This window comes from Erythrolamprus reginae, chromosome 4, assembly GCF_031021105.1.
Source record: "Erythrolamprus reginae isolate rEryReg1 chromosome 4, rEryReg1.hap1, whole genome shotgun sequence".
NCBI lineage: Eukaryota > Metazoa > Chordata > Lepidosauria > Squamata > Dipsadidae > Erythrolamprus > Erythrolamprus reginae.
In genome coordinates this window covers 2,166,532-2,187,001 of record NC_091953.1, presented here as the reverse complement: position 1 = coordinate 2,187,001, position 20,470 = coordinate 2,166,532, and the positions used below count along the sequence as shown (strand labels likewise).

General features: G+C 42.8%; 1 protein-coding gene across 2 annotated transcripts in view; it reads right to left on the bottom strand.

Moving 5' to 3' along the window:
* Positions 1-20,470, bottom strand: part of ARRB1 (arrestin beta 1) — a 67,067-nt gene that overhangs the window by 21,011 nt on the left and 25,586 nt on the right. For both annotated transcript variants that reach the window (XM_070749424.1, XM_070749425.1), the window contains exons 2-7: positions 11,363-11,393; positions 5,537-5,597; positions 4,450-4,494; positions 2,955-3,151; positions 2,319-2,378; positions 846-913 (exon numbers count right to left, since the gene is read on the bottom strand). In XM_070749424.1, coding sequence (XP_070605525.1) covers positions 846-913; positions 2,319-2,378; positions 2,955-3,151; positions 4,450-4,494; positions 5,537-5,597; positions 11,363-11,393 — 462 coding nt within the window. The remainder of the gene's footprint in view (positions 1-845; positions 914-2,318; positions 2,379-2,954; positions 3,152-4,449; positions 4,495-5,536; positions 5,598-11,362; positions 11,394-20,470) is intronic.

The following is a 20,470-nucleotide window of genomic DNA, read 5'->3' as shown; positions in this document are numbered from 1 at the left end:
CACATACATATCCAAACATAAATATAAAAAAGCCTGGGGGAAAGGTGTCTCAGCTCCCCCATGCCTGGCGGTATAGATGGGTCTTGAGTAATTTATGAAAGACAAGGAGGGTGGGGGCAGTTCTAATCTCTGGGGGGAGTTGATTCCAGAGGGCCGGGGCCACCACAGAGAAGGCTCTTCCCCTAGGGCCCGCCAAACGACATTGTTTAGTCGAATTTGTCTTTGGTGCATGTGGTCTCAGTGTCCATAAAAACAAAGGTACCTGTAATTAAGGTCTGGCTTCTTTTATAAGGTTTGAGAAAGACTGGTCTAGATTATCTCCGGGACCGCCTTCTGCCGCACGAATCCCAGCGACCAGTTAGGTCCCACAGAGTTGGCCTTCTCCAGGTCCCGTCAACTAAACAATGTCGTTTGGCGGGGCCCAGGGGAAGAGCCTTCTCTGTGGCGGCCCCAGCCCTCTGGAACCAACTCCCCCCCAGAGATTAGAATAGCCCCCACCCTCCTTGCCTTTCGTAAGCTCCTCAAAACCCACCTCTGCCATCAGGCATGGGGGGACTGAGATATTCTCTCCCCCTAGGCTTCTACAATTTATGCATGGTATGTTTGTATGTATGATTGGTTTTATAACAAGGGTTTTTAGCTGTTTTAGTATTGGATTGTCGCATGTTGTTTTTTACCACTGTTGTTAGCCGCCCCGAGTCCACGGAGAGGGGCGGCATACAAATCCAATAAATAAAAAATAATAAAATAAATAAATAAAGACTAAATCGGCCCCACTCTACCAACACCTAAAGCCCCAGAAATCAGATTACAACAGGTTCGTTGCAAGCGTTTGGCTGTCCTACCTTTTGTGAATCTTCTCTTCCAGATTCTCCGCGCAGAAGGCTTTGACCTCGTAGTCCACTCCGCAAGCCTAAAAGCAAGAATTGGCCAGATGTGAAGTGAGGCTATGGAAGGGTCAGTCTAGAAGACCTCCAAGATCCCACCCAACCCTACGATGCCAAGACAGCAGAATCATTTCGCAATGAAACACCTACCACAAGCGATATTGATAGACCTCAGCTTACAACCATAAGTTTCCAGCATTTCTGTCGCTCGGTGAGCCAAGCCCGATTTGGACACCTTTTTTTTGTGTGTGTGATGGTTGTTAAGCTGACCGCTCCGTTGTTAAGTGGTTGTTAAGTGAACCTGGCTTACCCACATTGACTTTGCTTCTCAGAAGACAGCTGGGAAGGCGGCAAAATGGGCATCGCAAGATCATAAATATGCGATGGGTTACATTTGGATCACATGGTCACGGGGAATCTTGTGACGGTTGTAAGTGCGAGGAACGGCTGTTGTAAGTTCAAAGGGTTGCTAAATGCATGGTCGTAAATTGAGGACTACCTGTATAATCTTTCATCCTAAAGATTAAAGGGCCTCAATTTTTAACCCTCATCAATTAAGATTGTTCTTTCTTTCTTTCTTTCTTTCTTTCCTTTCTTCCTTCCTTTCTTCCTTTCTTTCTCTTTCTTTCTCTTTCTCTCTGTCTCTTTCTTCTTCCTTCCTCCCTTTTCTTCTTTCTTTCTTATTCTTTCTATCTTCCCTTATTTATTTTATTTATTTATTAATTAAATTTGTATGCCGCCCCTCTCCGTAGACTCGGGGCAGCTCACAGCAGTAATAGAAAAACAATATACAATACAAATCTAATAACTAAAACTAAAAACCCATAATTTAAAAAACATCCCTTTCTCTTTCCTTCCTCATTCTTCCTTTCTTTTCTTCCTTTCCTTCTTCCCTCCCTTCTATCTTCCTTCCTTCCTTTCTTCTTTCCTCCCTCCTTCCTTCCCTCCCAACTTTATCATTCATGGCTGGCTGAGGAATTCTGGAAGTTGAGGTCCACAAGGCTTGAAGTGGCCAAGGTTGGAGAGCCCTGACTTAGATTACTCTTCTGGCCTCTTCCAACTCTATCATTCCTGGCTGGCTGGGGAATTTATTTTATTTATTTACTTATTTATTTTATTTTGTCCAATGCACAATGAGGGTTTTAGTGGGTATATATCTATATACACATAGTAAAATACATGATGAAGGTTATAGAGGAGATACTGATAGTAAAATATATCTAAGAAAGAATAGAAAAGAAGGTATAGGAATAGAACATATCAATGAAAGAATAGAAGAAGAGATATAGGAATAGAAGAAAGGTATAGGAGATATAGGAGAGCAATAGGACAAATTCTGGGAGTTGAAGTCCACAAGTCTTAAAGTGGCCAAGGTTGGAGATCCTGTGCTATCCACTGTAAAGCCCCCTCCCTTAGATGCCCCTTACCTACCTTCCCAGTGTCCTCTGGACCGGGCTGCAGCGTCACCGAGCAGGGGAGGTTGGGTGGGATCTGTGCAAAACAAAGCAGAAGAATGAAGACCCTCCCCAGTGAAGGCAAAATCCCGCTTGCACACCCTGCTTGCAAAATGCAAACAAGGGACAATTGAGGTTGTCCCCCCCACAGTGCAAACCTTTCCACCCTGATTAATGCAATGACCTCAAGGAGAGGGCAGGGGGGAAAAGACAATATTGCACATCAAAAAAATGAAGGACGAGAAAGAAAGGAAGAAAGAAAGAAAGAAAGAAAGAAAGAAGGAAAGGAGGGAGGGAGGAAGAAAGGAAGGAATTCAATTCAGTTCCATTCAATTTATTAGATTCTCTGAAAACTCTCTGCTTGAGATATTCTTGCCCTGAGCCATGTAGGGCTTTATAGGTAATAACCAACACTTGAATTCTGCCCGGAGACTAATAGGAGCAGAAGCTGCGTAGGATCAGGTTCACAACTCTAGAAGCCTTTATGGCGATATTGTTGCAGTGGGCTTTAGCACTTAGGTCATTCGATATTAGTATTCCCAAGGTCGCCTCGCTACCAGGACTACAGAGGACAGGGGGCCAAGAGGAGAGCCAAAGGGAAGTGGGGCTGTACCTCGAAAGTAAAGGGGTACGCCTGCTCCCCCAGCTTCTTCACCAGCCGTTCCTGCAGCCTCGTCAGGGGCTTCTTCTCTTCGGCCACCGGAGGGAAAGCCTGGACGTTGGAGACGAAGAGGTCTTTGCGGAAGGTCAGGCCCAGGACATCCAGATCCTCGCGGCCGTAGCGGAAAGCACAGGTCAATGTCACGAAAACTGCAGGGAGAAACAAAAGAGTCTCAGGTAAAAGACACCCACCCCCCAAAAATCAACAGACGGGGCAAAAGGTGGATGGTCCAAGGTCGGGAAGGAGACCTTGCAGAATTCGATTCCGACACCCGAGGGAGTAAATGCCCAAATTTAAGAAGGAAAACAAAGAAGCCATGTAGCAGGGCTCCAACGGTCAAAGAAGGGATGTAAGAAAAGGGCCTTGTCAGTGGTGGCTCCCTTTCCATAAAATGATATTGGCTCCCCTGACTCGATGCTTTTCTGCCAGCCCTTGAAAAGATATGCTTGAAAAGATACACGCAACAATGGAAAAATAAAGAGATACCAAATGAGGGAATGATTATTTTAAAAATTATGGATTGTGCAGAAATGTATATGCTTACAAAGAAATTGACAGGAAAAGAGGAATCTGGCTATTACAAAATATGGAATAAATTTTATAATTGGCTAAAAGAAATTATTATTTTTATTATTATTATTTAATTATTATTATTATTATTATAACTTATTAAATTTATTTATGATAAATGAAGTAAAATTATGCAGAGGTATCGTCTAGTTACTAGACTCTAGTAGTTTAATAAAGGTTCTTGAAGTAATTTTATTTGTAGTATAAATAAAGACTATGCAAACATAACATTAACAAAGCAATGTATAACATACATATATCCGATAACAGCTTCAGAAAAGGAGCTACAACTGCCCCAAATATTGGTTGTATGTCTGTTCTGTGTGTACTTATTCCAAAACAATAAAACAAAAATTTAAAAGAAAAAGTATGCTTTTTTGTCAGTGAGTTCCAAGGACCCCTTTTGGAGCCAATGGCCACACAGGATGGACTTTGTAATACTTCACAATGTGGATTTTGTAGTACTATTGCACCAACTAACCAAAGTGGCTTTTCTTGTGTTTTTTAAATTTGCTTTTCCAAACACATCGCTAAGAATTTGCCCTAAGCCTTTAACTTCAAATAAGGCCTCTCTTTTACAAACCAGGATTGGGAAGTTAAGCTATAGTGGCTAATTTGGGGAAAAAAGTGGAAAATTAGAGGTGGTAGGACACAAAGTAGGAAAATTAGAGGGAGCGACAAAGATAGGAGGAAGAAGGCAACATTCGAATAAGATATACCTGGAAGAATATATTAAATATATAAACATAAGATGAAAGAAAAGATATAAATTGAAGAAATAGCTCTAACGTTGGAAAGGAGTTGGGTTTTTGAATTTCTAGTCTGCTGCCTAAATTTAAGACTATAAACTTAAGAATAAAAGAATCAGTTATTTTACCTTTACGCTCTTTTAAGTATTCCGGATCCACCAAGACGACCCCATCTGCAGAAAGAAGATGAGAGCTAAGCGGAAACACATCCGGTCCTCAACTTATGACGGTTCATTTAAGGACGGAAGTTACAGCAGCGCCACAAAAAGTGTCTTACGACCGTTTTTCACACTTACGACCATCGTGGCCTTGTCCCTAGAGTCACGTGATCAAAATTTGGACGCTTGGCGATTGGTTTGTATGGATGACCGTTGCAGCATCCTGGGCTCACTTGACCTGGCCACACCCACTGAGCGATGTTGAGCTGGCCACACCCACCCATCTGGCCACACCCACTGAACAGTGTCAAGCTGGCCACACCCACCCATCTGGCCACACCCACCGAACAGTGTCAAGCTGGCCACACCCACCCATCTGGCCACACCCACCGAACAGTGTCAAGCTAGCCACACCCACCCATCTGGCCACACCCATTGAACAGTGTCAAGCTGGCCACACCCACCCATCTGGCCACACCCACTGAACAGTGTCAAGCTGGCCACACCCACCCATCTGGCCACACCCATTGAACAGTGTCAAGCTGGCCACACCCACCCATCTGGCCACACCCATTGAACAGTGTCAAGCTGGCCACACCCACCCATCTGGCCACACCCATTGAACAGTGTCAAGCTGGCCACGCCCACCCAATTGGCCACACCCATTGAACAGTGTCAAGCTGGCCACGCCCACCCAATTGGCCACACCCATTGAACAGTGTCAAGCTGGCCACACCCACCCATCTGGCCACACCCACTGAACAGTGTCCAGCTGGCCATGCCCACCCAATTGGCCACATGCTCCCCAAACCCTGATTTGGCCCTGAATCAAATGGAGTTTGACCCTCCTGATCTAGGTCCTCCTGGCTCTTCCCCTCCCAGGTCTAAAATATCCCCACCCTGGATCCTCTCCAAGGGAGGGCCCCCCTTCCTCTGAAAGCCCCCCCACCATTCGGCTCAGCTTGGGGTCCAAGTGGGCGGCCTCCTTCCTCCCCCTCCCCCAATTCTGATCTCGGTGACTGGACGCCCCCTCCACGTGGCTCCTCCACTCACTTACCCACGGGGTCGACGAGATCTATGTGGTCCACAAAGTCTCTCTTGCCCAGGTAAACGGTGAGCTGCCAGGGGGCAAAAGGACAGAGGGGCCATCAACAGCCAGAAAATTAAAACGACAGAGGCCCAGAGAGAAGAAACCATGGCAACACAGGTACGTATCCCCCCTCTCTCTTTCTCCCACCCTCCCTCTCTCTTCCTGACAGTTCTGACCTGATGTACTACTTCAGCTTCAACCACAACAACACAAGAACACATAACAGATTCAAGCTCAATATTAACCGCTCCAAACTTGACTGTAAAAAATATGACTTTAGTAATAGAGTTGTTGAAGTGTGGAACTCATTACCGGACTCCGTAGTATCATCCCCTAATCCCCCAACATTTTACCCTTAGACTATCCACGGTTGACCTCTCCATGTTCCTAAGAGGTCAGTAAGGGGCGTGCATGAGTGCACTAGAGTGCCTTCCGTCCCCTGTCCTATTCTCTCTCCTATATCCCCTATATCTTCTCTTCTATCCCTCTATCTTTCTTCTATTCTCTCATTGATTATTTTATCCTATACTCTCTCTTCTATTCTTTCTCTAATTCTATTTCCTCGAAGGTCTCCTCTGTTACCTTCATTGTGGATTATTGTGTATTGGACAAAATAAATAAATAAATAAAAAAATAAACATATGTATGTATGTATGTATGTATGTATCTCTCTCTCTCTCTCTCTATCTATCTATCTATCTATATCTATCTTACTATCTATCTCTCTATCTCTCTCTCTATCTATCTTACTATCTCTCTCTCTCTCTCTCTCCCTCTCTCTCTCTATCTTACTATATATATATATCTATATATCTTACTATATATATCTCTATCTATCTTACTATCTCTCTCTCTCTCTCCCTATCTTACTATCTCTCTCTCTATCTCTCTATCTTACTATCTCTCTCTCTCTCTCTCTCTATCTTACTATATCTCTCTCTCTCTCTCTCTATCTTACCATCTCTCCCTCTCTCTCTATCTATCTTACTATCTCTCTCTCTCTATCTTACTATCTCTCCCTCTCTCTCTCTCTCTCTCTCTATCTATCTTACTATCTCTCCCTCTCTCTCTCTCTCTATCTATCTTACTATCTCTCCCTCCCTCCCTCCCTCTCTATCTATCTATCTATCTATCTATCTATCTATCTATCTATCTATCTATCTATCTTACTATCTCTCCCTCTCTCTCTCTCTATCTCTCTATCTTACTATCTCTCCCTCTCTCTCTCTCTCTCTCTCTATCTTACTATCTCTCTCTCTCTCTCTCTCTATCTTACCATCTCTCCCTCTCTCTCTATCTATCTTACTATCTCTCTCTCTCTCTCTCTATCTTACTATCTCTCCCTCTCTCTCTCTCTCTCTCTCTCTCTTACTATCTCCCCCCCCCCCTCTCTCTATCTTACTATCTCTCCCTCCCTCCCTCCCTCCCTCCCTCCCTATCTATCTATCTATCTATCTATCTATCTATCTATCTATCTATCTATCTTACTATCTCTCCCTCTCTCTCTATCTCTCTATCTTACTATCTCTCCCTCTCTCTCTATCTCTCTATCTATCTTACTATCTCTCCCCCCCTCTCTCTATCTATCTTACTATCTCTCCCTCTCTCCCTCTCTCCCTCTCTATCTATCTATCTATCTATCTGTCTGTCTGTCTGTCTGTCTGACTGTCTGTCTGTCTGTCTGTCTGTCTGTCTGTCTGTCTGTCTGTCTGTCTGTCTATCTATCTATCTATCTTACCATCTCTCCCTCTCTCTATCTATCTATCTTACTATTTCTCTCTCTCTCTCTTACTATCTCTATCTATCTATCATCTATCTATCTATCTATCTATCTATCAATCATCTATCTATCTATCATCTATCTATCAATCATCTATCTATCTATCTATCCATCCATCCATCCATCCATCCATCCATCCATCCATCCATCCATCCATCCATCCATCCATCCATCCATCTATCATCTATCTATCTATCTATCTATCTATCTATCTATCTATCTATCTATCTATCTATCTATCTATCTATCTATCTATCTCCTATACCCACCTAATTATCTTTCTCTACACATTACCTGTCCATCTGTCTATCATTTATCTATATATTCCCCCCTTTCTTCCCCCATCTCTCTCATCTATTCATTTTCTATGCTGCTCATCTCACTGATACAGCAACCTCTTCATTTTGCAAACCTTTCTTGCTACTCCAACCGGCCCGCTGGAATTTAATTTAGCTTCTAATTCAGTTTATGTCCTCAGTGGCCGTTCCTGTCAGGGATGGTGGGAGGAGTGTTCTTGGCATTTCCTGGATCACGATGCTATTTACTGTCTCCCTGTCTGCCTATGCTGGGCAGGGCAGGGCTCTGATCCAGGGGTCTCCAACCTTGGCCACTTTAAGACTTGTGGACTTCAACTCCCAGAATTCCTCAATTAGTAGCAAAGCTGGCTGAGGAACTCTGGGAGTTGAAGTCCACAAGTCTTAAAGTGGCCAAGGTTGGACACCGTCAGCTTAGATGACCCTTCTCACCTCTTCCCATTCTATCATTCATGGCCGGTTGAGGAATTCTGGGAGTTGAAGTCTACAAGTCTTAAAGTGGCCAAGGTTGGGGACCGTCAACTTAGATGACCCTTCTGGCCTCTTTCAACTCTATCATTCATGGCCGGTTGAGGAATTCTGAGAGTTGAAGTCTACAAGTCTTAAAGCGTCCAAGGATGGAGACCCCTGAATTAGATGACCCTTCTGGCCTCTTCCAACTCTATCATTCATGGCCGGCTGAGGAATTCTCATAGTTGATGTCCAAAAGTCTTAAAGTGGTCATCTAAAGTCTTAGATGACCCTTCTGGCCTCTTCCAACTCTATCATTCATGGCCAGTTGAGGAATACTGGGAGTTGAAGTCCACAAGTCTTAAAGTGGTCATCTAAAGTCTTAGATGACCCTTCTGGCCTCTTCCAACTCTATCATTCATGGCCAGTTGAGGAATTCTGGGAGTTGAAGTCCACAAGTCTTAAAGTGGTCATCTAAAGTCTTAGATGACCCTTCTGGCCCCTTCCAACTCTATCATTCATGGCCAGTTGAGGAATTCTGGGAGTTGAAGTCCACAAGTCTTAACGTGGCCTAGGTTGGAGACCCCTGCTCTGATCAGCTGACAAAATCTTTTTATGTCAGCTGCAAATGGAACACATTTGTTTGTGAATAGTTATTATTTCTAATCACTGAATGTATTTTATCCTGTTTCCGATAAATGTCTCAAGAAGTGTTTCACTCCCTCCCAAAACTAATTTTAAAAAACCACATAATAAAAGCAGTCAATTAAAAACAATATAAAACCAGATTGTAATAAACAGGAAGAGGAGAGAAAAACAAAGAAAAAAAAACAGAAATTAAAAAAATTAACCCTCTGGTGTCTGCATCTATCTATCTATCTATCTATCTATCTATCTATCTATCTATCTATCTATCTATCTATCTATCTATCTATCTATCTATCTATCTATCTATCTATCTATCATCTGTCTATCTATCATCTGTCTATCATCTGTCTGTCTGTCTGTCTGTCTGTCTGTCTGTCTGTCTTTCTGTCTATCCAGCTACCCAGCTAGCTAGCTAGCTAGCTAGCTAGCTAGCTAGCTAGCTACCTACCTACCTACCTACCTACCTACCTACCTACCTACCTACCTACCTATCTATCTATCTATTCATCTATCTATCTATCATCTGTCGGTCTGTCTGCCTATCCAGCTAGCTAGCTAGCTAGCTAGCTAGCTACCTACCTACCTTCCTATCTTTCTCTTTCTCTCTCTCTCTCCCCCTATACATCTATATGTATATATAAATTGAGCTATCCAAGTCCTTGCAGCCCTCTCTAAGTGGTTTTTACAGAGTCAGCCTCTTTATTTTTTATTTTATTTATTTTGTCAATACATAATGTAGGTTTCAGAGGATATAATCATGGTAAAATACATCAATAAAAGAATAGGAGATAAGGCCTTAGGAATAATATGGAAGAAATAATCATTGGGAATAATAGCGTTCATATACACGGAGCTAGTAGAAACCTAAGAGAGACATTAGGAGAGGGGGCGGGAGGCCTTCTTGCCCCCAATAATCTGGGTCCTCGTTTTACCGACCTTGGAAGGATGGAAGGCTGAGTCAACCTTGTCCGGTTCCCATAGAAAACCAGGAAATTGAAACCAAAGGCAAGGACTACCTGCCTGGCGGTGTTTACAAAAGGCCTCTTTCTGGCCTTGACCGTGGTCAAGGATTACTCATGAACCTCTAGAGGCCAGCTGAGCCTTATGGACGTTGGCTGAGGTGCTAGCATTTCACTTAGCAACACCACGGCTGTCTGGCATTTTAAGACCAGAAGGGATACGTTTTCCCCATGAAGGACGAAGCATTTTCTGTTCTCTCTGAACAGAACAACAGAGCTGGAAGGGACCTTGGAGGTCTTCTAGTCCAACTCCCTGCTTAGGCAGGAAACTCTACACCACTTCAGACAGATGGTTATCCAACATCTTCTTAAGAACTTCCAGTGTTGGAACATTCACAACATCTGGAGGCAGGCTGTTCCACTGATTAACTGTTCTGACTGTCAGAAAATTCCTCCTAAATTCTAAGTTGCTTCTCTACTTGGTTAGTTTCCACCCATTGCTTCTTGTTCTACCCTCAGGTGCTTTGGAGAATATGATGCTTACACTAGGCTCTAACCAAATATATAAGCCCAATTTTAGCTCAAGATTATGTCCTATTTTAAATAGCATTCTGGAAGAAAAACCTTGTAGGATATTTTTCTAAGAAAACAAAGCAGAAATCAGAACTAAAATAACAGAGTTGGAAGGGACCTTGGAGGTCTTCTAGTCCAACCCCCTTAGGCAGGAAACCCTACACTACTTCAGACAAATGGTCATCCAACATCTTCTTAAAAACTTCCAATGTTGGCGCATTCACAATTTCTACAGGTAAGCTGTTCCACTGATTGTTCTAACTGTCAGGAATTTTCTCCTTAGTTCTAAGTTGCTTCTCTCCTTGTTTAGTTTCCACCCGTTGCTTCTTGTTTTGCCCTCAGGTGCTTTGGACAATAGCTTGACTCCCTCTTCTTTGTGGCAACCCCTGAGATATATTGGAAGACTGCTATCATGTCTCCCCTGGTCCTTCTTTTCATTAAACTAGCCATGCCCAGTTCCTGAAATCGTTCTTCATAGGTTTTAGCCTCCAGTCCCCCAATCCTCTTTGTTCTCTGCACTTTTTCTAGAGTCTCAACATCCTTTTTGCATCGTGGTGACCAAAACCGAAGGCAGCATTCCAAGTGTGGCTTTACAAAGGTCTTATAAAGTGGCATTAAACATAGAAACATGTAAGACTGACGGCAGAAAAAGACCTCATGGTCCATCTAGTCTGCCCTTATACTATTTGCTGTATTTTATCTTAGGATGGATCTATGTTTATCCCAAGCATGTTTAAATTCAGTTACTGGGGATTTACCGACCACGTCTGCTGGAAGTTTGTTCCAAGGATCTACTACTCTTTCAGTCAAATAATATTTTCTCACGTTGCTTCTGATCTTTCTCCCAACTAACCTCAGATTGTGTCCCCTTGTTCTTGTGTTCACTTTCCTATTAAAAACACTTCTGTCCTGAACCTTATTTAACCCTTTAACATATTTAAATGTTTTGATCATGTCCCCCCCTTTCCCTTCTGTCCTCCAGACTTAACACTTTGTGTGGTCTTTTCTATCCGTCTGCCAATTTCCATCACCCCAAAACCCTGAAAAAATGAACCAAGTGCTCTCTTACCTTGGCGTTGGGACTGGCCTTCTTGAACACTCTGGAAAATAAACAGATGGGGGGAAAAGGTGAGTTGAACAGATCTCGCTCTGAATTCCAAAGCTGTCACTTGACGTGGTCCTGGATGCCCCCTCCCCCGTGCGAGAAATCCCATGCACCCACGTAATACCTCGTCTTACGAACCTAATTGGTTCCGGAAGTAGGTTCGTAAGACGAAACATTGTTTCCCATAGGAAACAATGTAAAAGCGATTAATCCGTGCAAACAGAAAAAAAATATCACAAAACAGCCGGGGGGCTTCTTGGCGTTCTCCCGAACCCGAACCCAAACCCGAACTTTTCGGGTTCGGTGTTCAGGAGAACGCCGAGAAGCCCCCCCGGCTGTTTCAGAAGGTGACAGCCGGGCGGTGGCGCTTCTCGGCGGCCTCCCGAACCCGAAAAGTTCGGGTTTGGGTTCGGGTTCGGGAGAACGCCGAGAAGCCCCCCGGCTGTTTTAAAAGGTGACAGCTGGGCGGCGGCGCCCAGCGGAGCACCATTTTGCGATCTGCGGTGGTTTCGTAAGCCGAAAAAAGTTCGTAAGAAGAGGCAAAAAATTTCCGAACCCCAGGTTCGTATCACAAGGGGTTCGTATCACGAGGGGTTCATATCATGAGGTACCACTGTATTAAAAATCCACAATAGGTTATCTTTTAGGAATATGGAAGAAAAAATATCCCAAACAAATCTTACATCTAGTGATGCATATAATCACAGCTACCAGAATATCTTATGCTCAGATATGGAAAAGTCATACTATTCCCTCTGAAAGCCAAATCATCGAAAAAATTTACAGATGTGCTGAGATGGACGAAATGACGAGAGACATTAAGGGTATAAAAGTCAATGGATCAGAACCACCATGGGGAAAATGGTACAAATGATTCAAAATAGATCAATCCAGAGTAACACAAAGAGAAACACCCCAAAACAGTAATCACGTATAAGACTCCTGTATGAAGATTAATTCAAATAAGAATATATAAGTTATATATATATATACCTTTTTCATATTTTTACGACCTTTTTATCCTTCTTTCGTTATCTCTTTTTTCTCTATCACATATATAGTAACTTGATTGTTATTAATAGGAAAGTAAGATAGCGTCTGTAATAGGGTAAATGATTTAGCTTTACTAGATAAATGGTCAAAGCAATGGAAACTGCAGTTTAATGTTTCCAAATGTAAAATAATGCACTTGGGGAATAGGAATCCTCAATTTGAGTATTGCATTGGCAGTTCTGTGTTAGCAAAAACTTCAGAAGAGAAGGATTTAGGGGTAGTGATTTCTGACAGTCTCCAAATGGGTGAACAGTGCGGTCAGGCGGTAGGGAAAGCAAGTAGGATGCTTGGCTGCATAGCTAGAGGTATAACAAGCAGGAAGAGGGAGATTGTGATCCCACTGTATAGAGCGCTGGTGAGACCCGAGTCTATGGAGAGGGGGGGCATACAAATCCAATAAATAATAATAATAATAATAATAATAATAATAATAATAATAATAATAATAATTTGGAATACCGTGTTCAGTTCAGGAGACCTCACCTACAAAAAGATATTGATAAAATTGAAGGGGTCCAAAGACGGGCTACAAGAATGGTGGAAGGTCTTAAGCATAAAACTTTTATCAGGAAAGACTTAATGAACTCAATCTGTAGAGTCTGGAGGACAGAAGGGAAAGGGGGGGACATGTTTGAAACATTTAAATAGGTTCAGGAGGGAAGTGTTTTTAATAGGAAAGTGAACACAAGAACAAGGGGACACAATCTGAGGTTAGTTGGGGGAAAGATCAAAAGCAACATGAGAAACTATTATTTTACTGAAAGAGTAGTAGCTCTATTGGGAGAACTGGCGCTAGACTTATGGTTGGGGGTCACCACAACACGAGGAACTGTATTATGGGATTGCAACATTAGAAAGGTTGAGAACCACTACACTAAATGAACTGTTGTAAGTTAAAGACTACCTTTAACAGAATAACAGAGTTGGAAGGGGCTTTGGAGGTCCGTTAAGTTAAGTTAAGTTACGTTAAGCTAAGCTAAGCTAAGTTAAGTTTAATTTATTACATCCAGTCCAACTGCCTACCCAAACAGAATTCATTTCAGTCCAATGGCTGTCCAACCTCTTCTTAAAAACCTCCAGTGATGAAACACCCGCAACTTCTGGTGGCAAGCAGTTCCACCGGTGAATCGTTTCACACAGTCAGGGAAATTTCTCCACAACATTCTCAGGCAGAAAGCATGCACTGTCCATGTTGCACTGCCATGTTGTTGGTCTGTATTCAACGTTTGCCTACTTTATTTTTTATTTATTTATTTATTTATTCATTCATTCATTCATTTATTTACCGTATCTTGTCCAATACACAATGAGGGGTTTAGTGGGTATATATACATGATGAAGGTTATAGAGGAGATACTCATAGTAAGATATATCTAAGAAATAATAGAAAAGAAGATATAGGAATAGAACATATCAATGAAAGAATAGAAGAAGAGATATAGGAATAGAAGAAAGATAGAGGAGATATAGGAGAGCAATAGGACAGGGGACGGAAGGCACTCTAGTGCACTTGTACTCGCCCCTTACTGACCTCTTAGGAATCAGGAGAGGTCAACCATGGATAATCTAAGGGTAAAGTGTTGGGGGTTTGGGGATGACACTATGGAGTCCGGTAATGAGTTCCACGCTTCGACAACTCGGTTACTGAAGTCATATTTTTTACAGTCAAGTTTGGAGCAGTTAATAAGTTTAAATCTGTTGTGTGCTCTTGTGTTGTTGTGGTTGAAGCTGAAGTAGTCGCCGACAGGCAGGACGTTGCAGCATATGATCTTGTGGGCAATGCTTAGATCTTGTTTAAGGCGTCTTAACTTCCAAGCCTCTTCCGGAGGTTGAGAGGGAATAAATGGACAGCGACCTTTCTCGAATGGAACAAAAGAAAACAACACTACAAAGTGCAAGTCCATTAAAATAAAAGAATAATCAGAATGAATTATTAAAGATTAATTCCTGTAGCTGTAAAGTGTTTGCGGAGTGGGGAGAAATCTTAATTTCCTTCGTCTAACGAAGAGAAGGACCAGAGGTGGCATAATCGTAGTTCCCCAGTATTTGAGAGCCTGCTACAAAGAGGAGGAGGGTGTGTGTGTCAATTTATTCTCCAAAGCCCCCGAAGGCGGGACAAGAAGCAACGGGTGGAAACTAATCAAGGAGAGAAGCAACCAGGAATTAAAAGAAATTTCCCGATAGCCGGAACAATTAACCGGTGGAACGACTTGCCACCAGAAGTTGTAGGTGCTCCATTACTGGAGGCTTTTTAGAAGAGGTTAGGCAGCCGGTTTTCTGAAATGGTGTATAGGCTTCCCTGCCTGAGTTGGGGGTTGGGCTAGAAGACCTCCAAGGTCCCTTCCAGATCTGGTTATTCTGTCATTTTGTTAATCTGTTAATTTCTGGCGCTGACTGGGGTTCCACGGGAAATCCCACGGAGACGTTGTGATCCTGGGGCTTCCCAGATGCATCCTCCCAGCTGAACAAATCCCCACTCCTGGGTTCACACACAACCTGTTTCGTCCTCAACCCAGGTGGACAAAATCAACGTGGCTCCCACCGTGACGAGGGTCCGAAAGTGCTTAAAATGTGCCGATTGGGGCGAGATGTTCCTTCTTTACGGGAAAACCACAGAGTAGCTTTTAATCCCCCCCCTCTTTTTTCCTTTCTTATTTTTTTAATCTGCTTCGCTTTGCTTTATGTCTGCCACAACACTTTCCAATTCTGTCCTGTCCTGTTCTATTACTGTCCTGTCCCAATTCTATTTTGTTCTGTCCTAATGCTCTTCTGTCCTGTCCTTAATTCTATCCTATCCTATCCTATCCTAATTTTCTCTTCTCTTCTCCCCCTCTCCCCTCTTCTCCATTATTCTATTCTATTCTATTCTCCCCTGTCCTAATTTTCTCTTCTCTTCTCTTCTCGTCCCTTCCCTTCCCTTCCCTTCTCCACTCCATTATTCTATTCTATTCTATGCCATTCTATGCTATGCTATGCTATGCTATCTTATCCTATCCTCTTCTCGTCCTTTCCCTTCCCTTCTCCACTCCATTATTCTATTCTATTCTATGCCATTCTATGCTATGCTATGCTATCTTATCCTATCCTCTTCTCGTCCCTTCCCTTCCCTTCTCCACTCCATTATTCTATTCTATTCTATGCCATTCTATGCTATGCTATCTTATCCTATCCTATCCTCTTCTCGTCTCTTCCCTTCCCTTCTCCACTCCATTATTCTATTCTATTCTATGCCATTCTATGCTATGCTATCTTATCCTATCCTATCCTCTTCTCGTCCCTTCCCTTCCCTTCTCCACTCCATTATTCTATTCTATTCTATGCCATTCTATGCTATGCTATCTTATCCTATCCTATCCTCTTCTCGTCTCTTCCCTTCCCTTCTCCACTCCATTATTCTATTCTATTCTATGCCATTCTATGCTATGCTATCTTATCCTATCCTATCCTCTTCTCGTCCCTTCCCTTCCCTTCTCCACTCCATTATTCTATTCTATTCTATGCCATTCTATGCTATGCTATGCTATGCTATCTTATCCTATCCTCTTCTCGTCCCTTCCCTTCCCTTCTCCACTCCATTATTCTATTCTATTCTATTCTATTCTATGCCATTCTATGCTATGCTATGCTATGCTATCTTATCCTATCCTCTTCTCGTCTCTTCCCTTCCCTTCTCCACTCCATTATTCTATTCTGTTCTATCCTATTCTACGCTACGCTATCCTAATCTTAACTTCTCTTCTCTTCAAAACCTAGAAACATAGAAGATTGACGGCAGAAAAAGACCTCATGGTCCATCTAGTCTGCCCTTATGCTATTTCCTGTATCTTCTTTTCTCTTCTCTTCTTCACTCCATTATTCCATTGCATTCCATTCCATTGTAACGGAGCTCCGCTATATTTTACCACCACACTTTGCATCCGATTATACTATCCACACGTCAATTCTAATATAAACGGAGAGCTATTTTTAAGTTCCTGGAAAAGAGAGGGACTTGCTTTGAGCCATTTCTCTCCTCATTAACATTCCTGCAGTTCTTAAGAGCAGCTCCAAAGCCCATTTTTTTCCCCCAGGGAGAAGGAAGAAAAAGTGGGTCCCATCAATGTCTCCCACGGTCTTTCCAGAGTCTCGTCAACAGCTTAAGCAGGGCATGGATTTAAGCAGTCTTCAAGTGACGACCATAATGGAAGCTGGCTATTATGGGGTATAACTTGTGACATTCGTAAACCATGTCATCCCGTGACCAACTTAATATTACTGTCTTTTGTTGTTCTTGTTGTTGTTGCAGAGGTCATTAAGCGAACGCCGCAGTTGTTAAGCAAGCCAGCGGGTCAGTACAGGAAACTTAGGAAGCAACACTGATTGACAATCAATTTCATTTGGTTGTCAGCACATCCAACTTTGTACAGAATAAAGTATTCAATGAGAATATTTCATTCATGCTGCAATGCCCGGCCTGTCAATGATTACTTCAGCTTCGACTGCAACAACACAAGAGCACACATCAGATTCAAGCTTAATATTAGGAAAAGCAAGTAGGATGCTTGGCTGCATAGCTAGAGGTATCACAAGCAGGAAGAGGGAGATTGTGATCCCGCTGTATAGAGCTCTGGTGAGACCCCATTTGGAATAACACTGTGTTCAGTTCTGGAGACCTCACCTACAAAAAGATATGGATCAAATTGAACGGGTCCGAAGACGGGCTACAAGAATGGTGGAAGGTCTTAAGCATAAAACGTATCAGGAAAGATTTAATGGACTCCATCTTTCTAGTCTGGAGGACAGAAGGAAAAGGGGGGACACGATCGAGACATTTAAATATGTCAAAGGGTTAAATAAGGTTCAGGAGGGAAGTGTTTTTAATAGGAAAGTGAACACAAGAACAAGGGGACACAATCTGAGGTCAGTTGGGGGAAAGATCAGAAGCAACATGAGAAATTATTATTTGACTGAAAGAGGAGTAGAAGCTTGGAACAAACTTCCAGCAGATGTGGTTAGTAAACCCACAGTCACTGAATGTAAACATGCCTGGGATAAACATATATCCATTGTAAGATAAAATACAGGAAATAGTATAAGGGCAGACGAGATGGACCATGAGGTCTTTTTCTGCCGTCAGTCTTCTAGGTTTCTAGGTTTCTATTAACCGTGACAAACTTGACTGTAAAAAATATGATTTTAGCAATCGAGTTGTCGAAGCGTGGAACTCACTACCGGACTCCGTAGTATCATCCCTTAATCCCCAACACTTTACCCTTAGACTATGTACGGTCAACCTTACCAGGTTCCTAAGAGGTCAGTAAGGGGCGTCCATAAGTGCACCAGAGTGCCCACTGTCCCCTGTCCTATAGTCTCTCCTATATCTCCTATATCTTCTCTTCTATCTCTTCTATCTCTTATATTTTCTGCTATTCTCTCTAGTTATACTTACTCCTATATTTTCTCTTCTATATTCTCTTTGATACATTCTACCTGATTATATCCTCTATAACCTTCATTGTGTATTATTGTGTATTGGACAAAACAAACAAACAAACAAACAAATAAATAAATCTACAATGTGTTCTTTGAGTGTTCCCTTTATTTTTTTGGAGCAGTGTATATATGCCATATGTGTACACACATATTACACATAGGCACACAAAACTACACACTGGCAAATTACAAAAATATACATTATCTACTATATAAACTGTATATAAACACATGCATACACAGCTCTTGTACAATTATACACATTCAACCTCATTTACTGTGATAGGAAAAACAGACCCAGAGCCCAGAAGGGAAAAAAGAAAAAAACCCCATTTTTTTCCCTACCGGCTCTGCCTAACTGACCAAAATATTTCTACTGGTTCTGCGTACTTGACCGTACCTATAGACGCGCATCAATGGGTGGGGGCCCTGCAGAAATTTAAGAACCCCCCTCTTGACCCAGTCGTCTACCCTGACCTATGTCAACCCCCCCCCCCATCCTCCTATGTCCCCCCCCCACTCTGCTTTGCACCAAAAATAACGCAGCCCCTTCCTCTCCCGATGGAGAGAGAGAGCCGCAGATGCCACTCGCGCACCAAGGTTGGCGGGGGTCCTGTTGCCATGGCAACGGAAGGGAGTTGAAGATTGCCCGTCCGTTGGGGTACCACCACGCTGGCTTACGGCAACGCAACTCGCCTTTCTTTCTCTTATGGGATGCCGGCCCCCGCAGGGCAGCAAGAAATTGGCCAAGGAGGGGGGGCTCATTGAGTTTCCATTGTAGGAGCTGCTGCACCTGTGGTGCATCAGCCTGAGGTTTTGAGCAGTTGCCATCCTACGACATTTGGGGGGGGGATGAAGAGGTGTGTGAGCGTGCAGGGGGGGGGATGAGCCTGATCATGCGGTGGGGCATAAGAAATCAAATGGGCGCTAAGGGGGCTGCCCCCCAACGTCAAATACCCAATTGATTTTGGAGCAAGCGAAGAGGTGGCTAAAAAATGAATCGGCAAAGAAAAGCAGGTAGCAGACAGTTGTCCCTCCCTCCCCCCCCTCCCTCCCTCCCAAAATCTCATTTAGTGCTTCATTTCAATTACTATGTTTAGAAAATTTACAGCTACGTTGCCTCTGAACTGATTTAACTATTGTTCATAAAATCATACATCACAATGTACTTTTAGCGACCACTTCACCTCTAACAACAACAACACAAGAGCATGCAATAGATACAAACTTTATTTATTTATTTATTCATTCATTCATTCATTCATTCATTCATTCATTCATTCATTCATTCATTTAGTCCAATACACAATGAAGGTAATAGAGGAGACCTTCGAGGAAATAGAATTAGAGAAAGAATAGAGAGAGAGTATAGGATAAAATAAATCGATGAGAGAATAGAAGAAAGATATAGGGATAGAAGAGAAGATATATGGGATATAGGAGAGACGATAGGACAGGGGACGGAAGGCACGCTAGTGCACTTATGCACGGCCCTTACTGACCTCTTAGGAATCTGGAGAGGTCAACCGTGGACAGTAAAATGTTGGGGGTTAGGGGATGATACTACAGAGTCTGGTAATGAGGTTCCACACTTCAACAACTCTATTACTAAAGTCGTATTTTTTACAGTCAAGTCTGGAGCGGTTAATATTGAGCTTGAATCTGTTATGTGCTCTTGTGTTGTTGTGGTTGAAGCTGAAGTAGTCGCCCACAGGCAGGACATTGCAGCATATAATCTTGTGGGCAATACTTAGATCATGTTTAAGGCGTCTTAGGCCCAGGATTGAAAGTCTAGTTTCGTAGGGTATTCTGTTACAGGAGGAGGAGTGAAGGGGCTCTTCTGGTGAAGTATCTCTGGACATTTTCAAGGGTGTTAATGTCTGAGATGCGATATGGGTTCCAAACAGATGAGCTGTAAACAAAATGTAAATCGCTCCAAACTAGACTGCAGAAAATACGATTTCAGCAATAGAGTGGTCAACGCCTGGAATTCCACTCCCGGACTCTGTTGTTTCTTCCCCCCAACCCCCAAATCTTCAACCTTACATTATCTACAATAGACCTCTCCCCTTTTCTAAGAGGTCTTGTAAGGAGCGTGCATAAGTGCCTAACCGTTCCTGTCCTACTGTCTTTTTCTATCTTTTCTCTCTCTACTTTATACTTATATTATGTTAAACATACTACAATACAATACTATATTTGTATGAGAAATAAAATAAATCAATAAATAAATTTTCCTCTGCCCCCCTCTTCGCAAAACCTCGGGGAAATTATCTGCAGCACAAAGAGAGGTCTGGGAAGCGGATATAAACAATGGCCTGTAATCCTCTCTCTCTCTCTCTTGTTTTTAATGCTTTTTCTCTCCCCAGGGGGAAGAAATGTCCCTGCGTCCGGTACTTTAACTCTTGGTCTGTCATTTCTCTGTTTTCAGGATTGGGGGGGGGGGGGTTGGAGGGGATGGGGGGGGGTCTCTTCCAGCAGTGCCAGGAAACATCAGGCCCCGAATCTGACATCCTTGGTAGGCCTGCCTCCGAAACACAGGCAATT